Below are 24296 nucleotides of genomic sequence, written 5' to 3'. Positions count from 1 at the left end.
TTATAGAAACAATCAAGTATTTATGCTATTTTGGAGAGCTGTATTTTACAAACTCTATATCAGATTGGCCTGATACAGTGTGAGTGACACGATGAGGTGGTATACTGTCACTCTGAAGTGAAATTATTCTGTGCAAACAGGTAGTTTCCTTTAAACATCTATTTGATCTTATAAAAATAAATGTGTATTTGGGTTATTTTGGAGAGCTATATTTTACAAACTCTATATCAGATTGGCCTGATACAGTGTGAGTGACATATTGAGGTGGTATACTGTCACTCTGAAGTGAAATTATTTTGTGCAAACAGGTAGTTTCCTTTAAACATCTATTTGATCTTATAAAAATAAATGTGTATTTGGGTTATTTTGGAGAGCTATATTTTACAAACTCTATATCAGATTGGCCTGATACAGTGTGAGTGACATATTGAGGTGGTATACTGTCACTCTGAAGTGAAATTATTCTGTGCAAACAGGTAGTTTCCTTTAAACATCTATTTGATCTTATAAAAATAAATGTGTATTTGGGTTATTTTGGAGAGCTATACTTTACAAACTCTATATCAGATTGGCCTGATACAATGTAAGTGACACATTGAGGTGGTATACTGTCACTCTGAGGTAAAATAATTCTGTGCAAACAGGTAGTTTCCTTTAAGCACCTCTTTTATCTTATAGAAACAATCAAGTATTTATGCTATTTTGGAGAGCTGTATTTTACAAACTCTATATCAGATTGGCCTGATACAGTGTGAGTGACACAATGAGGTGGTATACTGTCACTCTGAAGTGAAATTATTCTGTGCAAATAGGTAGTTTCCTTTAACTCTTTCACCGCCAGCATTTTTAAAAAAAGTTGCCAGCCAGCGCCAGCGTTTTTCATGATTTTCACCAAAGTTTAATGCCTTCCAGAAAATGTTCTTCTTTAAATATATAAACATACAATATACCAAATGAAAGAACAGACCCTCTGCTTTCAAACAAAAAAAACCGTTTCATCCTACCTTTAGTGGTTCTTTTGCAATCAGCTTTTGAATATGGGTAGGTTTTTGCAAAAACACCATATTTTGAGCAAAAAGCAGAGATAATTCCATTTTTATGACGGACTTTTCATAGAGATCATATTCAGAGCGATCTTTAAAACAGACACGGACATGCAGCAGCTTGCCATAGGGCAATACTTCCGGTTTTAAAAAGTTGCGGAAGGGCACCACCTGGTGGATAATAGCGGTATTGCGGAAAGACGGAAAATCTCGTCATTGGCGGGGAAGCGTTTTCTCTTAATTGACGAGATATCTCGTCAATGGCGGGGAAAGAGTTAAACATCTATTTGATCTTATAAAAATAAATGTGTATTTGGGTTATTTTGGAGAGCTATATTTTACAAACTCCATATCAGATTGGCCTGATACGGTGTTAGTGACATATTGAGGTGGTATACTGTCACTCTGAAGTGAAATTATTTTGTGCAAACAGATAGTTTCCTTTAAACATCTATTTGATCTTATAAAAATAAACGTGTATTTGGGTTTTTTGGAGAGCTATATTTTACAAACTCTATATCAGATTGGCCTGATACAATGTAAGTGACACATTGAGGTGGTATACTGTCACTCTGAGGTAAAATAATTCTGTGCAAACAGGTAGTTTCCTTTAAGCACCTCTTTTATCTTATAGAAACAATCAAGTATTTATGCTATTTTGGAGAGCTGTATTTTACAAACTCTATATCAGATTGGCCTGATACAGTGTGAGTGACACAATGAGGTGGTATACTGTCACTCTGAAGTGAAATTATTCTGTGCAAACAGGTAGTTTCCTTCAAACATCTATTTGATCTTATAAAAATAAATGTGTATTTGGGTTATTTTGGAGAGCTATATTTTACAAACTCCATATCAGATTGGCCTGATACGGTGTGAGTGACATATTGAGGTGGTATACTGTCACTCTGAAGTGAAATTATTTTGTGCAAACAGATAGTTTCCTTTAAACATCTATTTGATTTAATAGAAATAAACATGTATTTAGGTTATTTCAGAGAGCTGTATTTTACAAACTCCATATCAGATTGGCCTGATATGTTGTGAGTGACACCTTGGGGTGGTACACTGTCACTCTGAAGTAAAATCATTCTGTGCCAACAGGTAGTTTCCTTTGCACATGTATTTGATCTTATAGAAATAAACATGTATTTGATCTTATAGAAATAAATATGTATTTAGGTTATGTTGGAGAGCTATATTTTACAAACTCCATATCAGATTGGTCTGATATGTTGTCTGTGACACCTTGAGGTAGGATACTGTCACTCTGAGGTGAAATTATTCTGCGCAAACAGGTGGTTTCCCTTAAACGTCTAACTGAATGTATAGGACATTTTCGAACTCTCTATTTTAAAAACAGCATATCAGACTGTGATGATACTGCAGGGGTGACAACCTGAGATGGTGTACTATCATTCAGAAGTAGAATGATTCTGTGGAAACAGGTAGTTTTCTTTTAATATCTAACTGAATGTACAGAAAATACAGAGTGTATAGGACATCTTAGAGGTGTCTATTTTAAAAACAGCATATCAGACTGTGTTGATACTGCATGAGTGACAACCTGAGATGGTGTACCATCATTCAGAGATGGAATGATTCTTTGGAAACATGTAGTTCCTTTAACATCTAACTAAATATATAAAAATAATACAGCATGTGTTGGATATTTTAGAGCCTTCTCATTTAAATACCCTATCAACTATATAGCAATGCTCTGTCAATCCCCTGAACAACCCAGCATCTAGTAACACTAACAGCCACCCATAATGCTGTATCAACTACCAATCATTCACTCACTGACTCTCTATTATATGCATAACAGTTCTGTGTTAACTACCCTGAACAGCCTAGCAATTTAATAAACCACCTAAAATACCCTAGCAAAGGCCTATCAATCATTTAGAAAGACACAGCCTCAACGTCGCAATCACCAAGAAAACATAATATCCTAGCAACCAATTTAAATACCGTAGCCTAGCAACAGCCCAGCAATCACATAGAATGTCACAGCAACAGCCTAAAAAACCACCCTTAATATGCTAGCAACTTTATAGTAATCCACCATAATATCTCAACAACAGCCTAGCAATAACCAATAAAACCCTATCAACAGTCTAGCAATCACCCAGAAAACAAGAGCAATAGCATAGCAACCAACCAGAATTCCACGACAACAACCTAGAAACCAGAAAGAATGCCAGAACAGCAGCCTAGCAACCACCCATATAGCCTAACAACAGTCTAGCAATCACAGAGAAAACCATTTAAAAAAACCTTAGTAACAGCCTAGCAACCACACATAATGCAATAGAAATAGCCTAGCAAACAACCACAATACCCTAGCAATGATTTAAAAGAGACACAGAATGCAACAGAAACAGCCTAGCAACCACCCATAAATCCCTAGCTACGATTTAAAACAGACACAGAATGCAATAGAAACAGCCTAGCAACCACCTATAATACCCTAGCAATGACTTTAAACTGACACAGAATGCAATAGAAACAGCCTAGCAACCACCCACAATACCCTAGCAACGACTTAGAATGCAATAGAAATAGCCTAGCAATGATTTAAAACAGACACAGAATGTAACAGAAACATCATAGCAACCACCCATAATACCCTAGCAACGGCTTAAACAGACACATAATGCAACAGAATAGCCTAGCAACCACCCATAATACCCTAGCAATGAATTAAAACAGACCCAGAATGCAATAGAAACAGCCTAGCAACCATGCAAAATGCAACAGATAAAGCCCTGCAACCACCCATAATACCCTAGCAATGAGTTTTTACAGACACAGAATGCAATAGAAACAGCCTAGCAGCCACCAATAATACCCTAGCAACGACTTAAACAGACACAGAATGCAACAAAAACAGACTAGCAACCACCCATATACCCTAGCAACAGTCTAGCAATCATATAGAAAACCAAAGCTATACCCTAGCAACCACTTAAAAAGCCCTAACAATAGCACAGCATCAACCAGAATGCAACAAAAACAACCTAGCAACCACGCATAAAACCCTAGTAACAGCCTAGCAACCACACAGAATGCAAGAGAAACAACCTAGCAACCACCCATAATACCCTAGCAACAATTTAAAGAACCCTAGCAACAGCCTAGCAACCACACAGAATGCAAGAGAGACCGCCTAGCAACCACCCATAATACCCTAGCAATGACTTAAAACAGACACAGAATGCAACAGAAAAAGCCTAGCAACCAAACAGAATGCTACAGAAACAGCCTAGCAACCACTTATAGAACCCTAGCAACCACATAGAATGCAAGAGAAACCGCCTAGCAACCACCCATAATACCCTGGCAATGACTTAAAACAGACACATAATGCAACAGAAACAGCCTAGCAACCACTTATAGAACCCTAGCAACCACACAGAATGCAATAGAAACAGCCTAGCAACCACCCATAATACCCTAGCAACAGTCTAGCAATCGCATAGAAAACCAAAGCTATACCCTAGCAACCACTTAAAAAGCCCTAACAATAGCACAGCATCAACCAGAATGCAACAATAACAACCTAGCAACCACACAGAATGCAAGAGAAGCAACCTAGCAACCACCCATAATACCCTAGCAACAACTTAAAGAACCTTAGCAACAGCCTAACAACCACACAGAATGCAAGAGAGACCGCCTAGCAACCACCCATAACACCCTAGCAATGACTTAAAACAGACACAGAATGCAACAGAAACAGCCTAGCAACCAAACAGAATGCAACAGAAACACCCTAGCAACCACTTATAGAACCCTAGCAACCACACGTAATGCAAGAGAAACAGCCTAGCAACCACCCATAATACCCTAGCAATTACTTAAAACAGACACATAATGCAACAAAAACAGCCTAGCAACCATTTATAGAACCCTAGCAACCACACAGAATGCAAGAGAAACAGCCTGGCAACCACCCATAATACCCTAGCAATTACTTAAAACAGACACATAATGCAACAAAAACAGCCTAGCAACCATTTATAGAACCCTAGCAACCACACAGAATGCAAGAGAAACAGCCTAGCAACCACCCATAATACCCTAGCAATTACTTAAAACAGACACATAATGCAACAAAAACAGCCTAGCAACCATTTATAGAACCCTAGCAACCACACAGAATGCAAGAGAAACAGCCTAGCAACCACCCGTAATACCCTAGCAATGACTTAAAACAGACACATAATGCAACAAAAACAGCCTAGCAACCATTTATAGAACCCTAGCAACCACACAGAATGCAAGAGAAACAGCCTAGCAACCACCCATAATACCCTAGCAACAACTTAAAGAACCTTAGCAACAGCCTAACAACCACACAGAATGCAAGAGAGACCGCCTAGCAACCACCCATAACACCCTAGCAATGACTTAAAACAGACACAGAATGCAACAGAAACAGCCTAGCAACCAAACAGAATGCAACAGAAACACCCTAGCAACCACTTATAGAACCCTAGCAACCACACAGAATGCAAGAGAAACAGCCTAGCAACCACCCATAATACCCTAGCAATTACTTAAAACAGACACATAATGCAACAAAAACAGCCTAGCAACCATTTATAGAACCCTAGCAACCACACAGAATGCAAGAGAAACAGCCTGGCAACCACCCATAATACCCTAGCAATTACTTAAAACAGACACATAATGCAACAAAAACAGCCTAGCAACCATTTATAGAACCCTAGCAACCACACAGAATGCAAGAGAAACAGCCTAGCAACCACCCATAATACCCTAGCAATTACTTAAAACAGACACATAATGCAACAAAAACAGCCTAGCAACCATTTATAGAACCCTAGCAACCACACAGAATGCAAGAGAAACAGCCTAGCAACCACCCGTAATACCCTAGCAATGACTTAAAACAGACACATAATGCAACAAAAACAGCCTAGCAACCATTTATAGAACCCTAGCAACCACACAGAATGCAAGAGAAACAGCCTAGCAACCACCCATAATACCCTAGCAATGACTTAAAAGAGACACATAATTCAACAGAAATATCAGCAGATTAAGTGAGAAACTTTTATTTTGAAATCATTCCTCTCGTGCGTTTACCGTAATGTCTCATTTATCTGCACACAGAAAAAAAACGGGGGGCTAGTTTGACCGTCTTTTTCGGAGTGGCGGCTGGCTTGACCGCAGTCCGCTGCAGGAGGTCTCATGATGACCGCTGCTAATCTTTATTTTCGCAAGTAAAATCCTTTTTTTTGTTTTAACATTCATACAGACGCGGTTCTCCCCCACACTCTCGCGCTATGCATATTGCATACATTATTCCTTGCGTATTCCTTAATATGATTTGTTCTCTGTGGAAACATGTTCTCTTCAACTGGGAAATTGTAGCGCAGTCGAAGTGAATTGTATTAATGATTTGCGGCATTTTTTTATATGGGCACTTGTGGAATAAAAACTGCACGGCGACAAAAGATAAGACTTGTTTTTGCATTTAGCCCTGTTTTACTAAGAGTTTTATTTAGTGTTTCAGTCTTAGTTGGTAAACTACGTGTGCTCTATCACATCATTTAAAAGTCTTTATTGTGTGTTTATTAGTGTTTATTGGCGGTTGCCTTGTCCCCAGTCAAAAATGACCAGCCGAAAAAAGCTTATAAATCACTTGTTATGCTATATATTTACCCAATATTGGATTCAATATTTTTGTCAAATTGTTTTCTTTTTTAATTCGGACTGGGTTTTATGTTTCTATTTGCATCTGATTAATCATAGCCCTCATAGCATTAGCAATGCTAATAATTTATCAACCTTTTCTTGTGGAATAGACTCCAAAAAGGGCTGGATTATTTTTGACCCATAATGTGTAAATATTGGACAGAACATGCTGCTGGGTTAAAATTGACCCAATGCTGGGTTGTTTTAACCCAACTGTTGGGTTATTATAATCCATGGTTGCATAACAACAATCCAACATTGGGTTATTTTTAACCCAGCATGTGTTCTGTCCAATATTTACCCATTATGGGTAAAAAATAACACAGCCTTTTTTAGAGTGTAGAGGAATATTTTTGTTAACTTCTCATCTTAAGTGAAATATTATTTAACTTTTACCTTATTTGTTTAACCATGATATTAATAGAAACTATAGTAAGAGCTGAACTGTTGCTTTATTTATCCAATTTGAAAAAAGTGCTAATTTAGAATAACACAGGAAAAAGTGGGCCGGTCATGGGTACGAAACTCCCGGGCTGAAAAGTGGCCCCACTCCGGCCCTGCCCTTCAGTATAGTCATAGCTCATAATTCAATTAGGACAGGGGTTTGTGAGGTAAAATTCTTCTTTAAATGGATGGACGGTGTTCAGGGGAAATCCTCTGACTTCAGTAAAGTAGGAGACTTAAGTAGATCAGTCATACTCTGCATGATAATGACTCTGCAGATATTTCCAGACAGATTTATTTTCAGATTTTGCTTTTGCTAAAGGACTGTCTGATACCATCACAAATCCAGCGCATTTGATGTCACTGAGAAAATCATGAGGTGTTTATTTAAATCTGTGGGTTTGTTTTACAGGCAAGATTCACAACCTGGTGTCTGCTGATGACTTCAGCAGTGCTACCAAGATCATGCTGGTGAATGCTGTGTACTTCAGAGGAAGCTGGAAGAATCAATTCAGACCAGAAAACACCAGAACCTTCTCTTTTTCCAAAGATGATGGCAGTGAGGTCCAGACCCTGATGATGTACCAGCAGGGAGACTTTTACTACGGTGAGAATAGATAACTAACAAGTGTGATTGCAAGATTGCTCATAAAGAATAAATAAGGTAGGTGGATGGATGGATGGATGGGTGGGTGGGTGGATGGATGGACTGATGGATGGATAGGTACTGTAGGTACCTGAAGATGAATGGGTAGGTAGGTGGATGGACTGATGTTCTGATTGGCTTACTGCTGATTGGGCAGATGATGAAATCTTTAAGCTTCTGCAGAATTACTGCAGTGCACCTGCAACATTCATCCCATCCACAGGACCAAAGAGACAGAAAGAGAGAGAGAGAGAGAGAGAGAGAGAGACAGAAAGAGAGAGAAAGATTAAGGGGAAAGTTGATCAAATGTGATAGAAACCGCAACATCAAACTGAATGATAGAAATAAAAACACAATAGCAGAACTGATGAGAAGATGATAGAGAGTGAAAGAGACAGGAAAGAAAATCATCTGAAATGTGTTTTATCTGTTGAAGAGTCTGCTGTCATCGGCTCTTATGGACGTCAAGATTGCTCTTAAAGAATGAATTACAACTGAATTCAAACCTGAACCAACAATAAGCACATACACATTGTGATTTATAACAACTTCACTTTATCAACCCTTCCCTCATACATAAACAAATGATGTATTAACCAATACTTCATCCGCAGGAGAGTTTAGTGATGGCACCACAGAGGCAGGTGGGGTCTACCAAGTTTTGGAGATGCTTTATGAAGGTGAAGATATGAGCATGATGATTGTGCTGCCCCGGCAAGAGGTTCCTCTGGCCAGTCTGGAGCCCATCATCAAAGCCCAGCTGCTGGAGGAGTGGGCCAACAATGTCAAGAGACAGAAGGTGGAGGTCTACCTGCCCAGGTGACACACGGCTTTGTTTTTACTAGAAATGGAAAATTAAGTGTTAGGAGGCCATTAATGCAAAAAGAGAATTTATGTTGTTAATGATCAAATGCAATGACACTCATACATTATTGTTATTGTTACATACAGTATCATACAAAATTTTGAGGGGGTGAGGGTGCTATTTTACTGACCTGTTTCTCTGCATCCATGCTTTTAGATTTAAGGTGGAACAGAAGATGGATCTGAGAGACACACTGCAGCAGCTGGGCATCAGGAACATCTTTACCAAAGATGCAGATCTGTCGGCCATGATGGCTGAGATGGAAGGTATGCGATAAACCACGCCCACTCAAAGCTGTTGACCAATCAGAAGATCCTAGGGTTCTGCATGCACATATAGACGGTTTCAGCAGCAACAACATAAACGTGATTATGTGACGTGAACATCATTGAAAAGCTGCAAAAGCTGAAAACAGTTTTTGCAAGTCCCGCAATTTAATTGCATAAATATCCCGGAGTGTCATGTGTGATGCTCGTCATGTCAAAAGCTCGTTGCGTCATGTTAACCATTTACATCATGTATCATTTCAAAAATCATGCCTGCTGCACAAGCATCGAAAGGGTTTATGATAAAAGAGACGCTCACGTTCACAATGTATTCACAAGACAGTCACTTAACACTAAACTCTTTATGCATGAGATTATACGAGTATCTGGCAAATGTAAGCGTCTTTTTAATCATAAACCCTATAGACACTTCTGCAGCAGGCCATATTTTGACAAGACACGTGATGCAAATAAGTTCACTTGACGTACCGAACAAATATTTTGAAATGAGGAGTCACATATGACGGGCTAAATATATGTTTTGATGAGCTTCACATCGTGCATCCTCGAAAAAGAAAGCACCGACTGTCTCTATTGTTTGATGACATGATTGTACTGCATAAATTAGGGATGCATAATATAAATAATGCAATAAACAGTAAATGCACTGCAAAAATTACTGTCTTACTTGGTATTTTTGTCTTGTTTTCTAATATAAATAACAAAAAAGTATTTAAATTGAGATACATTTACTTGGAAACCAGGTGTCTTAAGATATTAAGTCTTGTTTATTGAAATAAATGATTAAAATCAAGAGATTTTTACAAGTCAAAATATGTGCCAGTGCAGTAAGAAAAATCAACTTAAATCCAGTTTCAACTTAATTCAATCAACTTAATTTAAGTTGATTTTTTTATTTAAGTCAAAACCTTCTTGATTTTCATCATTTATTTCAATTAACAAGACTTAAAATCTTAAGCCACTTGCTTACCAAGTAAATGTATCTCAATGTAAGAATTTTCAGATATTTATACCAGAAAACAAGACAAAAATACTAAGTAAGAAAGTCATTTTCTGCAGTGTGATAATGCTTTATACACTGAAAAAAATCATTTTCAAGAAAAAAAAGTCTTAGTATTTTTGTCTTGTTTTCAGTAAAAATATCAAAAAATTCTTAAATTAAGATGCTTTTTCTTGATAAGCAAAACTACCCAAGAAAATAAGTCTAGTTTTAGACCAAAAATATCAAATTCAAGTGGTTTTGTGCATAAAAAATCTGCCAATGGGGTAAGCAAATTTTTCTTGAATTTAGTGTTTAAGAAAAATGTTCAAGATTTTTTTGCTTACCCCATTGGCAGATTTGTTTTATGCACAAAATCACTTACATTCGATATTTTTGGTCTAAAAACTAGACTTATTTTCTTGGGTCATTTTGCTCATCAAGAAAAAAGCATCTTAATTTAAGAATTTTTAAATATATACTGTAAACAAAACAAAAATACAAACTAAATTTTTTTCTTGAAAATACTTTTTTGCAGTTTATATTTGTAAAAACTGAAAAGATTTAACCAACATGCATGTTTCATGTCATACACATGTACACTTGTGTCTCTCTGCATTGACCTAAAACTCTGATTATACATGACTTAAGGAAAAAGTCATGCAGTTATTTTTGCGATGTTTTTGTTGTGCAACCCTAGCATGAATTTTTAGTGCCTGTATAAAACATATTAAGTGTGTAAAATCAGCTTAGCGTAATGAGACTTTTATCAGTCTGTATTGTTTTTCTGTGTTGGTGTATAGAAGGACAGGATTTGTTTATCGGGAAGGCTGTGCAGAAGGCTTACCTGGAAGTTACAGAAGAAGGAGCAGAGGGAGCTGCGGGATCAGGTGATGCTTTACTACATCTCTCTTTTAACCTCTACATTTTACTCAATTACTTTATCTTCATTGTTTAATTCTTACTTTAAAATTTCTCTGACCTTCGTTTTCTTTCTAATCAAATTTTTTAATGCATTGGGTTGCTTAGAGAATTTTCTGCATTTCTTAAATGTTAAAAGCACCCCCTGCTGTTCACCATGTGTCATTGAAGGTGCATGAAAGGTTTTTATCCTTTTTCATGCTGTCCTGCAGGTATGATCGCATTGACAAGGACGCTGGTGTTGTACCCTCAGGTCATGGCTGATCATCCCTTCTTCTTCATCATCAGAAACAGAAAAACAGGTACGTGCTGTGAAGACCAAACACAGAAATAAAAATGAAGTAGACGGAAGCATGCAGATGTATTATTGGTGATTTGATCTTTTTCATAGGGTCAATCCTTTTCATGGGCCGGGTCATGACCCCGGAAGTCATCGAGCCCTTTGACAACAACTTTGAGATGTGAATACGTCTACAAACTACAATGAAATCATCACAGAACACAAGTTGAGAAACAATTATATAAACAGAATATTTATATTATAAAAGTGATTGTGTTTTGATACTCATGAGCTTTAACCATACCAGGATATACAAAGCTGTAAATATTTGAAGTATTTGCGAGCACTCCATGCCATAGACTTATATTCTTATTCCACACCAGCATTATTCAGTCCTGTATTATCTTATCTGTATATTCGCTATTGTGTTTCTGTAGAGAAATGTTAATAATATTTATTGCAGGATGTGTGCAGTTCTTTAATGTAGATTCCTTTCATTCCTGTTTTTGGTTTTGTACATGGCTGAAGTACTGCTCACGTAATATGCCTTAATATATAAATATACGTTTTTGATTCAATGAAAGGTTGTGAATGTACAGGTAGTGAAGCGCTGTTGCCATGGAAACTCAGCCAGACTGGAGAGAGTGCATTTGGTACGGTGGTGAATAAAATACCAGCTGTATTCTCGATTTCGGAAATAAAGATGAATGTATTCAATGAGATCTCTCTGAGGTTTTCTGTGACACCATTGTTGAAATTTTAAAGGATGATGCGTTTACACAAAATAATGAGTGTTGAGGCTTAAAATAACCTTTCTTATATAGCAAACTTTATACAGTAAGGGTGAGCCGGACCCAGGGTTAATTGTAACACGGCTACTTTATATTTTTATACAGGGCAGAGCAATCTGTGCTTTTGGTATTTTTCTCTTACTGTCAGAAGATCTCCTGTGAATTTGTGAAAAGTTTTGATTAAGATATTGAACAAAGAGAGTTTTGGAGGCATCCAGAATTTCCCTTTTATCTTATGTTTTTATCGATTTCTAAGTTGGGTGTGTAAGTCACCAAATCCAACCTTATATTATTAGTGGGGTTAGTTGTCACACAGTATTAAAATTAAGCCTCAGGTATACAATGATAAGGAAATGAAAACAATGTAATAATATTCATCAAAATGATAACTGTTTATACAATATCTGGGGAAATAACTCACAATAAGGCTATGAATTTTTTTGTCTTAATTGTGCATCCCTTTAAAAAATCTATTTCTATGCATTGCTGCATAATACAAGGATGGTAAGACGAAGGATGATGGATGGATGAATGTGTGGATATCTATCTATTATTTATAAACAATATCCACCTTTAGTATATAGACAGAATTTGATTGAATTATTTGTGTTTAAACTAAATTAAAAAAACTAGCAGGTGTTACAACAAACCCTCTGTTTATGAACCCCACACTTAAAAAAAATATTTTCAAGAAAAAAATTATTAGTAAAAATATCTAAACATTCTTAAATTAAGATGCTTTTTCTTGATGAGCAAAACGACCCAGGAAAAAAAATCTAGTTTTAGACCAAAAATATCAAATTTAAGTGATTTTGTGCATTAAACAAGCCAAAAATTCTGCCAATGGGGTAAGGTATTATTTATTTTTATTTTTTTCTTGAATTTAGTGTTTAGGAAAAATTTTCAAGATTTTTTGCATACCCCATTGGCAGATATTTTTGCTTTTGTTATGCACAAAATCACTTAAATTTGATATTAATTGTCTAAAAACTAGATTTATTTTCTTGGGTTTTTTGCTCATCAAGAAAAAGCATCTTAATTTAAGATTTTTTTATATTTTTTTTTACTGAAAACAAGACAAAAATACTAATAATTTTTTTTTTTAAATCATGTTTTGCAGTGCATCTATGGGGTAACGTTTGCACTTCTGTCACTTTCGGTGTAATTGTACCATAACGGTAGGTCCCACAAACAAACTTTAGGTGTTCATTTGTAGCAGAGATGTGTGTGTTGATTGTGTAAAACAATGATTCATCTAACTTAAATAATTTTTGAATGATAGAGACAAAGACAAAAAAAAGTTAGGCTGTGCCCCACTTTCTCCTATTTTCAATAAAGTGTGAAAATAAACAACGACTGGTCACAAATGGAGAAAGTTCACCCTATAAGTAAATACAGAAAAATATAAAGATCAGTTACATTCATATAAATGATTAAATAAGTGCCAAGGAAACAACAGATTGCTTTCATTTGGCAAAGCCCAAAGCAATCTCTCCTCTCAAGTTCATATTTTCCCAAAATCTAAGTAGCGTGCAGAGAAATCTGTACAAAGTAACAATAATTGTGTGAGTTGTGATGAATACCATCAGTCTGTTTACACCATCTGCTGTGTAGTTACATGATTTATAGTCACTATAGTTAAAAGTGAAAGTTTAATGTAAAATCTTTCCAAATATGATGAAACGGTTTGATTTGAGACATTAAAAAATAAATAAATAAACCTACACTGAGAATTTGAATTCATTGGAGCTAAAAGTGTGATTAATGTAACTCTACCACATTCCAAAAATGAAGCTCACAATCTCATTTTATCCTACAAACAAACCACATTTAAGGATTTTGAAAAATGTAAAACACAGCAACGTTGTAAAGTGAATAGGAACATATAAGACAGTGCAATGTTTCTAGGTCGGTTTTTTACTTAAACCACAAAAAAATAGTTTAGAAACCTTTTTTATGATAACATGAACCATCGATTTTACACAAACATACAGTTCATGCAGTTTTAAGTGTGAGCAAAAAAATCAATTAATGTTAATCTTTATTCCAACTGTTTACTCCCACTTTTAAGTTGATATTTTGTAATAAAACTTTTATTCAGATATCAATTTATTCAAACATAAACATATTTTACGAGTTTGTATAATTAATGAAGCCATTTTCCAAAAGTAAATGAAGTGCAACATTAGACACACAGCGCGCGCACCCGCTGCCCTGTTTTACCTCAGTGCGCGGATCAGTGAACCTGACGCATGCGCACAACTCACAGTCACCTGTCGCACTTAAACACGGTTGCTATTTCTGCATCAATGGGAAATCGCGCTATATTCTTCATAAACAACCCGCGTCACTGCGCGTCAAATGCCAAAAGCATCCGTCAGAACCCACGGACATGTCCGAAAGGTAGGAAACGTTTTGATAAATATCACCAAAACAGCTTCTTTGCTGTCCTAAATAGGAAACTGCTCGTTTTTCTTCATCACAGAGCTGTCTGCTTAATTCTACTTTTTTGTAGTTTATTGTTTATAGATAGTAAATTACTTTTCACATTTCAAAAATTACAAAAAGTGCCACGAAGGTCATGTTTATATATAAAACTAATGCTTCTCACGATTTTGTATACATTTTACACTTTACAGAAAATAAATTTTACACAAACTGTAAAGACATAAGAAACAGTAAAGGAATAATAAAATAAAAATATATTAAGTAATTGTAGTAAAGTAATAAAGCATTTACAAGCTCCATAATATATTTATACATTAACTTTACAGTAGCTGTGCAATTTCTAAGATGAACACTGTAACAAACGATGTAAAGATGTCTTTGTATATGAAATCTTTTGCTATATGAACCAGTTTCAGGTGATGTGCTGTTCTAGTGAAAGATGCTTTAATTTGGATCAGGGTGCAGAGTTCAGGGTAATCCACACCAGAACCTCAACCCAGCGGATGTGAGGACTCACTGGCTCTCATTACAGGCAGGAACTCAGTCTTAAAAACGACTTAGCTGCCGACATATACAGCACATCTTACAGCACATCATAGGATTTTTTCATGCATTTTTGGAAATCAGACAGCTGTATTGTAAACAGTAGTTTGTTTTTTAACCTGAAAAGAGTTTGGTAACACTTTGCAATAGTGTTGCATTTGTTACTGAATTAGTAACATTACATATAAGATTAGATCAATGGTTCTCAAACTAGGGGCCGTGAGAATGTGCTTTAATGATATTTTATAAAATAAATTAATTTATCATTAATTTATCCTTTTTTTAAAGTTTTGGGGTGTTATAGGTTATACATTTTCTTTGGGGGGCCATGAAGGATAACATTAACTAAAATTGAACAATACCTCTGCAGCAGTTATTAAGGTTAGTTCATGTTAATATTAACATTTACTAAAATGACTTAATGCACATTGAATTAACATGAGCAATTGTATTGGCATTAACTAACATTAAAGAGCACCTAAAAAACGTTAAATTATTTTGTGTATTTAGTATAATACAATGTGTTTGTGTGGTTTATGGAAAAAAAAAACACATTATTTTCCACATACTGTAAATTTTTGTAGCTCCAGATTTCACTCTCTTCCTGAAACGCACAGATTTGAACAGATTTTGCTGTGCCCCTGATTGGCCAGCTAATCTGTACGTTGTGATTGGCCCGAATACCTCTGACATCAGCAGGAAATGTGACGTTTCTTACCAGGTTTAAAAGATTCAGTTGCTAACAGGAGTTAATGTGAATCAAAGCGGGAGGAGTTATAATAATGTCGGTCTTGTCTACATCCCCAGTCCCAGGAAGTAAACTGTTGCCTATAATCCGTGTGTTTGTTGTAGTCCAAGAAAAGAGATTTACGTTGGAGATGATAACTCATGTCATCGTTTACTTTGGGGTTTATACCTTTTGCATAACGTTAACATGTACACACACTTACACACCAAAGGAAATGCAAAACGTGAATCGGACAATAGGTGGTTTTTAACAATGATTAATAAATTATGATAAACTATATTATTTACAATAAATGGTACAATAAATGGTCATATTAAAGGGATAGTTCGGCCAAAAACGATATTAAACCCATGATTTACTCACCCCCAAGCTGTCCGAGTTGCATATGTCCATCGTTTTTCAGACAAACACATTTTCGGATATTTTAGAAAATATTTTAGATCTTTCTGTTGATTAAATGTAATGTTACGGGGTCCAGCAATAGTCCACGACCTTCAAGTCCAAAAAAAGTGCGTCCATCCTTCACAAATTAAATCCAAACGGCTCCAGGATGATAAACAAAGGTCTTCTGGGGGTAATCCGTGCGGTGTTGTTGTAGAAATATCCATATTTAAAATGTTATTAACGTAATTAACTACCTTCCGGTTTCGCCGCCATCTTAGAGTCATCCGCATTCAGGATGAGCGCTTACGCAGCATACAGCGGTTTCTCTGTTGCTGCTCTGTCCCCCGCCCTCCGAATTTGTCATACGTCACTAAGAAAAGTGCGTAGTCTGCGTACACTACGCTAATACTCTCTCCTGAGTCTAAGATGGCGGCGAAACCGGAAGGTAGTTAATTACATTAATAACATTTTAAATATGGATATTTCTACAACAACACCGCACGGATTACCCTCAGAAGACCTTTGTTTATCATCCTGGAGCCGTTTGGATTTAATTTGTGAAGGATGGACGCACTTTTTTTGGACTTGAAGGTCGTGGACTATTGCTGGACCCTGTAACATTACATTTAATCAACTGAAAGATATAAAATATTTTCTAAAATATCCGAAAATGTGTTTGTCTGAAAAACGATGGACATATGCAACTTGGACAGCTTGGGGGTGAGTAAATCATGGGTTTAATATCGTTTTTGGCCGAACTATCCCTTTAAACACATACCAGACCATCTCAATAAATTAATTTGCCTCAAAAGTCAATATTTAGAGACACACGGCCACTGTTCCCAATATTTAACAAACATAGTTACAGCAAATTATCATCATGTCTATTTAAATGGTTAGAAATGTCAAAAACGTTGATTCTGATATTTTCCTACACACTCCTATATACACGTGAATGTGTTAAAGGGGACATATCATGAAAATCTGACTTTTTTCATGTTTAAAGGATAATTCCGGTATTTAACACTCTGAGTCTCATTTCTGGATTGTTTTGGATGAACTACAGTGATGGACACTGAAATTTTGACAATGGGTCGTGTCTTGACTTTTTGACTCGTTTAGAAGCGTCTCTTGACTGCTTCAGAACCACTCAGTGAGTTGCACAGTTTTGAAAATGAACGTTAAGTGTTGTTTTAATGACATGTTTGTGCATGGTCATTGACTTCCATTCTGAAGCAGTCTAGAGATGCTTATAAACGAGTCAAAAAGTCAAGACATGACCCACTGTCAAAATTTCAGTGTCCATGTAGTTCCTCCAAAACAAACCAGAAATGAGACTCAAAGTGTTAAACACCGGAATTATCCTTTAAGTGCTATAATTGGGTCCCCAGTGCTTCTGTCAACCTAGAAAATGTGAAAAAGATCAACCCAGTAACTAAGTTTTGTTAAACCATTCTCTGCAAACATGTGAAAACATAGGTCATGAAATTTGGCTCCCTTTGTGATGTCATAAGGGGATCTTATTGTAATAATACCGCCCCTTAATCTGCAATATCCAACCACGGCACTGGCATTTAGTGCAAAGATCAGCTCATTTGCATTTTAAAGGACACACCACAAAAACAGCAAATTTTTGCTTACACCTACTAAGTGGCAATTTTTACTTGTTATAATAAATTATTATTCATATGGTATTTTGAGCTAAAACTTCACATAAATACTCTAGGGACACAAAGATTTATTTGACATCTTTATTAATTCTTGTGAAATGTCCCCTTTAAATTTTTGAATAATATTTCAAGAGCTCAGGTGCAGAGTGTTTTCTTGTAATTAGTTAACTGTGTCATGATTTACAATAAGATGAGAACCCAGATGCGGACATTTTTCATAAAGGCCTGCGAGGGGTTAAAACAACTGACGAAACTCACGAGACAGGAAACATGGAGTAAGAGGGACAAAACCAACCAATGACAGCAAACACGAGGGCACTAAATAGGGGAGTAAATGACGAGGGTGCAGGTGACGAATGAAACCATAACAAGACAAGTAACGAGGAAACGAGGAGGTGAGACAGGGAAGCACATGGACCACTAACTACCAAGACCACGTGCTACCACACAAAACACGTGGGGATGTCCCTATGAAAACAATGACAAACCATGACATTCTGCCAACGAAGTGGTATTTCTGAATGACCTGAGGCTATTAAGCAGATCCAGGATTAAGCAGATTTGAAACGAAAGTATTTGATAAATGTATATTATGTGCTGAGAGCATTCGGTTAAAATTATTCTCATTTTTGACAGAGGTCATAATAATGAATAAAGTCATCTGTTTGTTACTTTGCAGTTCCTCTGGAGTGAACACCAGCAGCGAAAGTTTCCCGAAATCTCACTCTCACTTCTCAGAGTTAAGTGACTCACACAGCCCTCTCTCTGTGGAACTGACTCCAGATTCTGGCATTGTTGCCACACCCGTAAGTACATTACACTGATGCATGGTGTCCATTACTTTTTAATCTTCCCCATAATTCTTTATGAATATCATCTTGATCCAATGTTTCTTATTCGTGACAACATACATTTAAATAATGTGGTGGTGGTGATGCGCCAAGGACCTCTATCTTCTATTGCAATGGACTAATAAATAAACCATCCATTTATTTTGTGATTTAATAATTTGTGCATCAGAAATCTTATTGCATAAAATAACGAAAACATTTACTGATCAGGGGTAATTTGTTATAACTGTGTAAAGATTTAGCACATTAATTGAAAGTTGGTGGTTTGATTGACAGCTCACATATCTGTATGGTGCCTTGAATGTCGTTTCATATAGCTGCCATCCAGTCGGTTCAGGTTCGCCTCGTGGCACTGGTTAGAGGAGCACGATGTCCGTGGAGACCAGCTCGCCTGTCCCAGAGTCAGAGAGGGTAAGAGGTCATTTGTGACCCTGGATCACAAAACTAGTCATAAGTCGCCAGGTATACAGTATAAAAATCATTAGGATATTTTGTAAAGATCATGATCCATAAAGATATTTTGTAAATTGCCTACTGTTAATATATATAAAAAAAAAATGTAGTTATCATTAGTAATGTGTGTTGCTATTGACTTCTTTTGGATAACCTTAAAGGGGCCATGGCATGAAAAACTGAATTTTTCTATGTTTAATTGCTATCAACCCAGTAACTTAGTTTTGGTAAACCATTTTCTACAAGCACATGAAAAAATAGGTTGTTGAAATTTGGCTCTCCTTATGATGTCATAAGGGGATCTTATTATAATAATGCCACCCTTTAATCTGCACTATCCTACCACGGCACTGCGATTTAGTGCAGAGAAAAAGAGAGAGAATGAAAATAATTCACAGGCACAGCACAATTGAGTTTCAATTTCAACAAACCACCATCATTGTGATCAGTGTTTGCATTTCATCCGCTCATTTGCATGTTAAAGAACATACCCTTTGCTCACACATACAAAGTGGCAATTTTAATATGCTATAATAAATTATCTATATGGTATTTTGAGCTAAAACTGCACATATGTGCTCTGGGGACACCAAAGATTTATTTGACATCTTAAAAAAGTCATGTGCCATGGCCCCTTTAAAGGCGATTTTCTCGATATTAAGATTTTATTTACCATTGGAATACAGATATTTTTTGCATCTCAGCCAATTATTGTCCTATCCCAATAAACCATACATCAGTGGATTTAAAAAAGCAACTTTATGACTGGTTTTGTGGTCCAGGGTCACATTTAGTGTCTTATCATATACTAAATACAATTGCATCTATATCAATGACATCATCAAACAGGCCCAGCTGAAGAGGAGCTGTCTGTTAACAGCGAAGACATATTTCTCAGAGCCGGCAGGAGGAAGAGGAGAGAGGAGGGAGGACAGAAATGGGAGGAGAGACTTCAGGAGAACTGGGAGAACTGTGTGGTGAGTAACCAAACAAGCATGTTTATTTATGATTCATCAATATTGCTGTTATTGTCTGTCACCTATCAGCACCAAATCTAGCCTGTATTCATTCAAACTGGATGTCTACACAAGACTGTGATGGGACAACGGTTAGTTTTAAAGTGAGTTTAACTTGTTATCCTAGGAACTCAACTTGTCGTATCAGGACCTGGGAGATCCATACCAGCTGGAGAACTTCACTCGTATCCTGAAGAGATTAATCCGAGTGGAACGTCTTCAACTGGTTAACAACTCTCTGAAAGATATCAGTTCTGTCAGACTGCCAAGGTATAAAACTGCACACTAAATACTGATAGAGATGATGTTACATACAGAGGACATTAGTTTAATACTGAAAACATAATAGAAGTTAGTTGTAGTAGGGTAAAGACCTATGTTAACTGTTACAAGAGACATAGTTTACATTTACATTCATGCATTTGGCAGATGCTTTTTATTCAAAGCAATACAGTGCATTTAAAGCTATACATTTATCAGTATGTGTGTTCGTTGGTGGTCGAACCCATGACCTTTGCGACATAAACAATCCAGATAGCAAAAGACTCGAGCTGCCGACTTCAGGGTGGACATCTGGGAATCTTCACAGTTTATCATTAACAATAACAAATCCACTTATCCAAGAAAGTGACCTTTCGTTGGACGTCATCCCATTATAGTTTTGTAACAGAATGTGTCTGGCTGTGTAAAAATGCATGTAGTGCAACTTTATCTGTGTTGTGTATCTCGTATGACGAGTTTATTTTACACGGAGTAGGAAACTGTTAATTATGGATCACCGTCAATCCTTAAAACACCACACAGCAGTGTGAACATCACATAAGCAGTGAAAACACAACATAGCATCACAATCCATCCAGCTCTGTTATAGTAACTGGTTAAATAAGTAAAAACATAAAAAGGTTTCTCCTTTTTGATAGACAGACAGACAGAAGCCACTACCATTGATATGATAGAAAGACAGACAGTGTAGATAGATAGATATATAGACAGACAGACACCACTACTCTCAATATGACAGACAGACAGAAAGACACTGTAGATAAATAGACAGACAGACAAAACCTACCATCGATATGATAGGCAGGCGGGCAGGCAGGTAGGCAGACAAACAGTGTAGATAGACAGACAGACAAAAGCCACTACCCTCGATATGATAGACGGACGGACACTCTAGACAGACAGACACTGTAGATAGATAGATAGATAGATAGATAGATAGATAGATAGATAGATAGATAGATAGATAGATAGATAGATAGATAGATAGATAGATAGATAGATAGATAGATAGATAGACCGACAGTAAGACAGACAGACAGACAGACAGACAGACAGGCAAACAGTCATTTACTGTAGATATATAGGCAGACAGACAGACACTGTAGACAGACAGACAGACAGACAGACAGTTCAGACAGACAGACACTTTAGATAGACATAAACTTTAGACAGACAGACACTGTAGACAGACAGACAGACAGACATACAGACAGACAGACAGACAGACAGGCAGGCAGGCAGGCAGGCAGACAGACAGAAGGCAGGCAGGCAGGTAGGGAGGCAGGCAGACACTTTAGATAGATAGACAGACAGACAGACAGACACTTTAGATAGATAGATAGATAGATAGATAGATAGACAGACAGACAGACAGACAGACAGACAGACAGACAGACAGACTGACAGACAGACAAAGCCACTTCCCTCAATATGATAGACAGACAGATAATTTAGAAAGATAGATAGACAGACAGACAAAAGCCACTTCCCTCAATACAATAGATAGACAGACAGACAGACAGACAGACACTTTAGAAAGATAGATAGACAGACAGACAGACAGAACATCAGACAAAAGCCACTTCCCTTAATATGATAGATAGATAGTCAGACAGACAGCATTGTGATGAAACATTGTGACCAATTGCAATCACTGAGCAAATGTGCCAGCTTGTGATTAAGATTGTGTCTTTATTATAGATGTAAAATCCTAAATCTTCATCAGAATGGTTTGATGTCGATCCGTCAGCTGCCAAAGGTTCCTGAGATTCAACACTTGTGCCTGTCTGAAAACAGTATTTCATCAGTGAATGAGTTGTGTTTACTGAGGAATACACCGCTGCAGTCTCTCACTCTCAAACACAACCCCTGCCAGTTTCTACAGCACTACCGCTCACGGTGAGACCAACAGCGTTCAACTTATTCATACATCACCACTGAGCCGCTGTCAGAATTATGGAATGGGGATGGATTAAAACTAATCAGCTAATTACATCTTATAATCAATGTAAAAACCCATTTGGGGGTCATCTGTCTCAAAAAATCACTCTACTACGTACCGAGTTAATAGCCTGAGATGATATCATCATCATCATCATCGTTGTTTACTGAATCAAGTGTTTAGACTGTTCCAAAAGAATCATTTAATGTTCATCTGAGTAACCTTGAGAACGGTTGTGTTTTCTCCGCAGTGTGTTCGCCTGTTTGCCAAACCTCAAGGTTCTGGATGGCATCCCAAAGCTGCCGGAAGATTGCGTGTCTCCCCCGTCACCAGAAGCATCCAGATTTTGTATTATTTTCTGAGACTGAAACGCACAAACAGGAACACAATGAAACTGAGGCCTTAAAGGCAGAACCTAAAGCCAAGATTCAATCCAATGTACTGTACTGTCAGACTGTATTTACAAATGAACATTTACATGACTTATTAAAGCTATTTTTGTACTTCGTTTACTCTAGTTTTAGGTAGTTTACACAACCCTGTTTTGACTTTAAGAAGAAAGTCCAAGTTATGTGTCAAGTATGAATAGGTAAATACTTTGATCACCCCAAAACGGGTACAATTTGATTAAACCTGTGTGACTTTCATATTAAGATGCTAGTTTCCATTCAACAATAGTAAAGAATGACTGGCTCCAAAATGCTTTAATAGATTTAAAATTTAGCACACACATAAAATCGGTCCCATTTACTTAAAGGGACTGTAAGTAGGATTTACCCCATATAGTGGTGAAATTGTATTTTGCATTCAAACGAAAAGTGCTCTCTAGCACCTCGCTTTTTCAAATGCATGTTGCAACTACGGTAACCATTAACCCATGACCTTTTGCACTGCTAACACAATGTTTGAGAGATTGAGCAGTACAGGAAGACGAAACACTGAATATTTTTGGGTAATCTTTTTACATACATAATTGTTTGATATTATCAGGGTGATCTTACTGTAGCACTATTATTTTGTCTTAAGCTTTGTTAAGGTCACTGAATGTCTGATGGTAATTCAGTCTATTTGGAGTCTCAATGATCAGCCAACCCTGATCGACTCCTGAAGGCTGTTTTGACAGCCGGGTCAGTTCTCAGGTGTTAATGCCTGATGCCCATTCAACATGGTGTGATAAAAGGGCAGCGAGATTAAATCAGATACAGTCATGTGACACTGCTGGTGATGTCACAGTAGCTCACAGCTTCATCAAAATGAGTCACAAGTTCCCAAAAAAAACAATTCTGAAAATGTTGTTATTTTTACGTTTGCCTAAAAATGCATATATTTCTTCTAATAGGGTTTTCAAAGACTTTCTAAATGATAAAAGGTAGATTTACAGTTAATGAGAAGTCATTTACATTACATTTATGTATGTGGAAGACGCTTTTACCTTCACAAGGTACACATTTTTTATCAGTGCGTTTCTTGGTAGATAAAAGTAGATAGACAAGGTAGATAGACAGAAAAGGTAGATAGACAGACAGACAGACAATTTAGACATAAAGACAGATAGATAGACATATATACAGACAGACAGACAGACAGACAGGGTAGACAGACAGACAGACAGATAGGGTAGATAGATAGATAGATAGATAGATAGATAGATAGATAGATAGATAGATAGACATCTATACAGACAGACAGACAGACAGGGTAGACAGACAGACATAGGGTAGATAGATAGGGTAGATAGATAGATAGATAGATAGATAGATAGATAGATAGATAGATAGATAGATAGATAGATAGACAGACAGACAGACAAGGTAGATAGATTGAGAGACAGGGCAGATAGATAGAGATATATACAGAGAGACAGACATACAAGGTAGATAGACAGACAGACAGACAGACAGACAGACAGACAGGATAGATAGATAGATAGATAGATAGATAGATAGATAGATAGATAGATAGATAGATAGATA

The 24296-nt window shown here is 36.8% G+C and overlaps 1 protein-coding gene and 1 long non-coding RNA gene across 2 annotated transcripts in view; both read left to right on the top strand.

Moving 5' to 3' along the window:
* serpini1 (serpin peptidase inhibitor, clade I (neuroserpin), member 1) overlaps positions 1–11912 on the top strand; it is a 38769-nt gene extending 26857 nt beyond the window's left edge. Inside the window, exons 4-9 of the mRNA XM_065257864.2 lie at positions 7630–7824; positions 8478–8682; positions 8885–8994; positions 10798–10884; positions 11128–11217; positions 11307–11912. Of these exons, the coding sequence (XP_065113936.1) occupies positions 7630–7824; positions 8478–8682; positions 8885–8994; positions 10798–10884; positions 11128–11217; positions 11307–11380 (761 nt within the window). The 3' untranslated portion in view covers positions 11381–11912. The remainder of the gene's footprint in view (positions 1–7629; positions 7825–8477; positions 8683–8884; positions 8995–10797; positions 10885–11127; positions 11218–11306) is intronic.
* A 6545-nt stretch (positions 11913–18457) lies between these two features.
* On the top strand, positions 18458–20373 carry LOC135739818 (uncharacterized). The gene is made up of 4 exons (XR_010529044.2): positions 18458–18585; positions 18948–19041; positions 19933–20060; positions 20227–20373. It is a non-coding gene; the product is annotated as an uncharacterized lncRNA (long non-coding RNA).
* Positions 20374–24296: the final 3923 nt, after the last annotated feature.

The sequence above is a fragment of the Paramisgurnus dabryanus genome, chromosome 9 (assembly GCF_030506205.2).
Source record: "Paramisgurnus dabryanus chromosome 9, PD_genome_1.1, whole genome shotgun sequence".
In the NCBI taxonomy this organism is placed as follows: Eukaryota; Metazoa; Chordata; class Actinopteri; order Cypriniformes; family Cobitidae; genus Paramisgurnus; species Paramisgurnus dabryanus.
The sequence above is the reverse complement of the archived record's forward strand: the minus strand, read 5'-3'. Positions and strand labels throughout refer to the sequence as shown.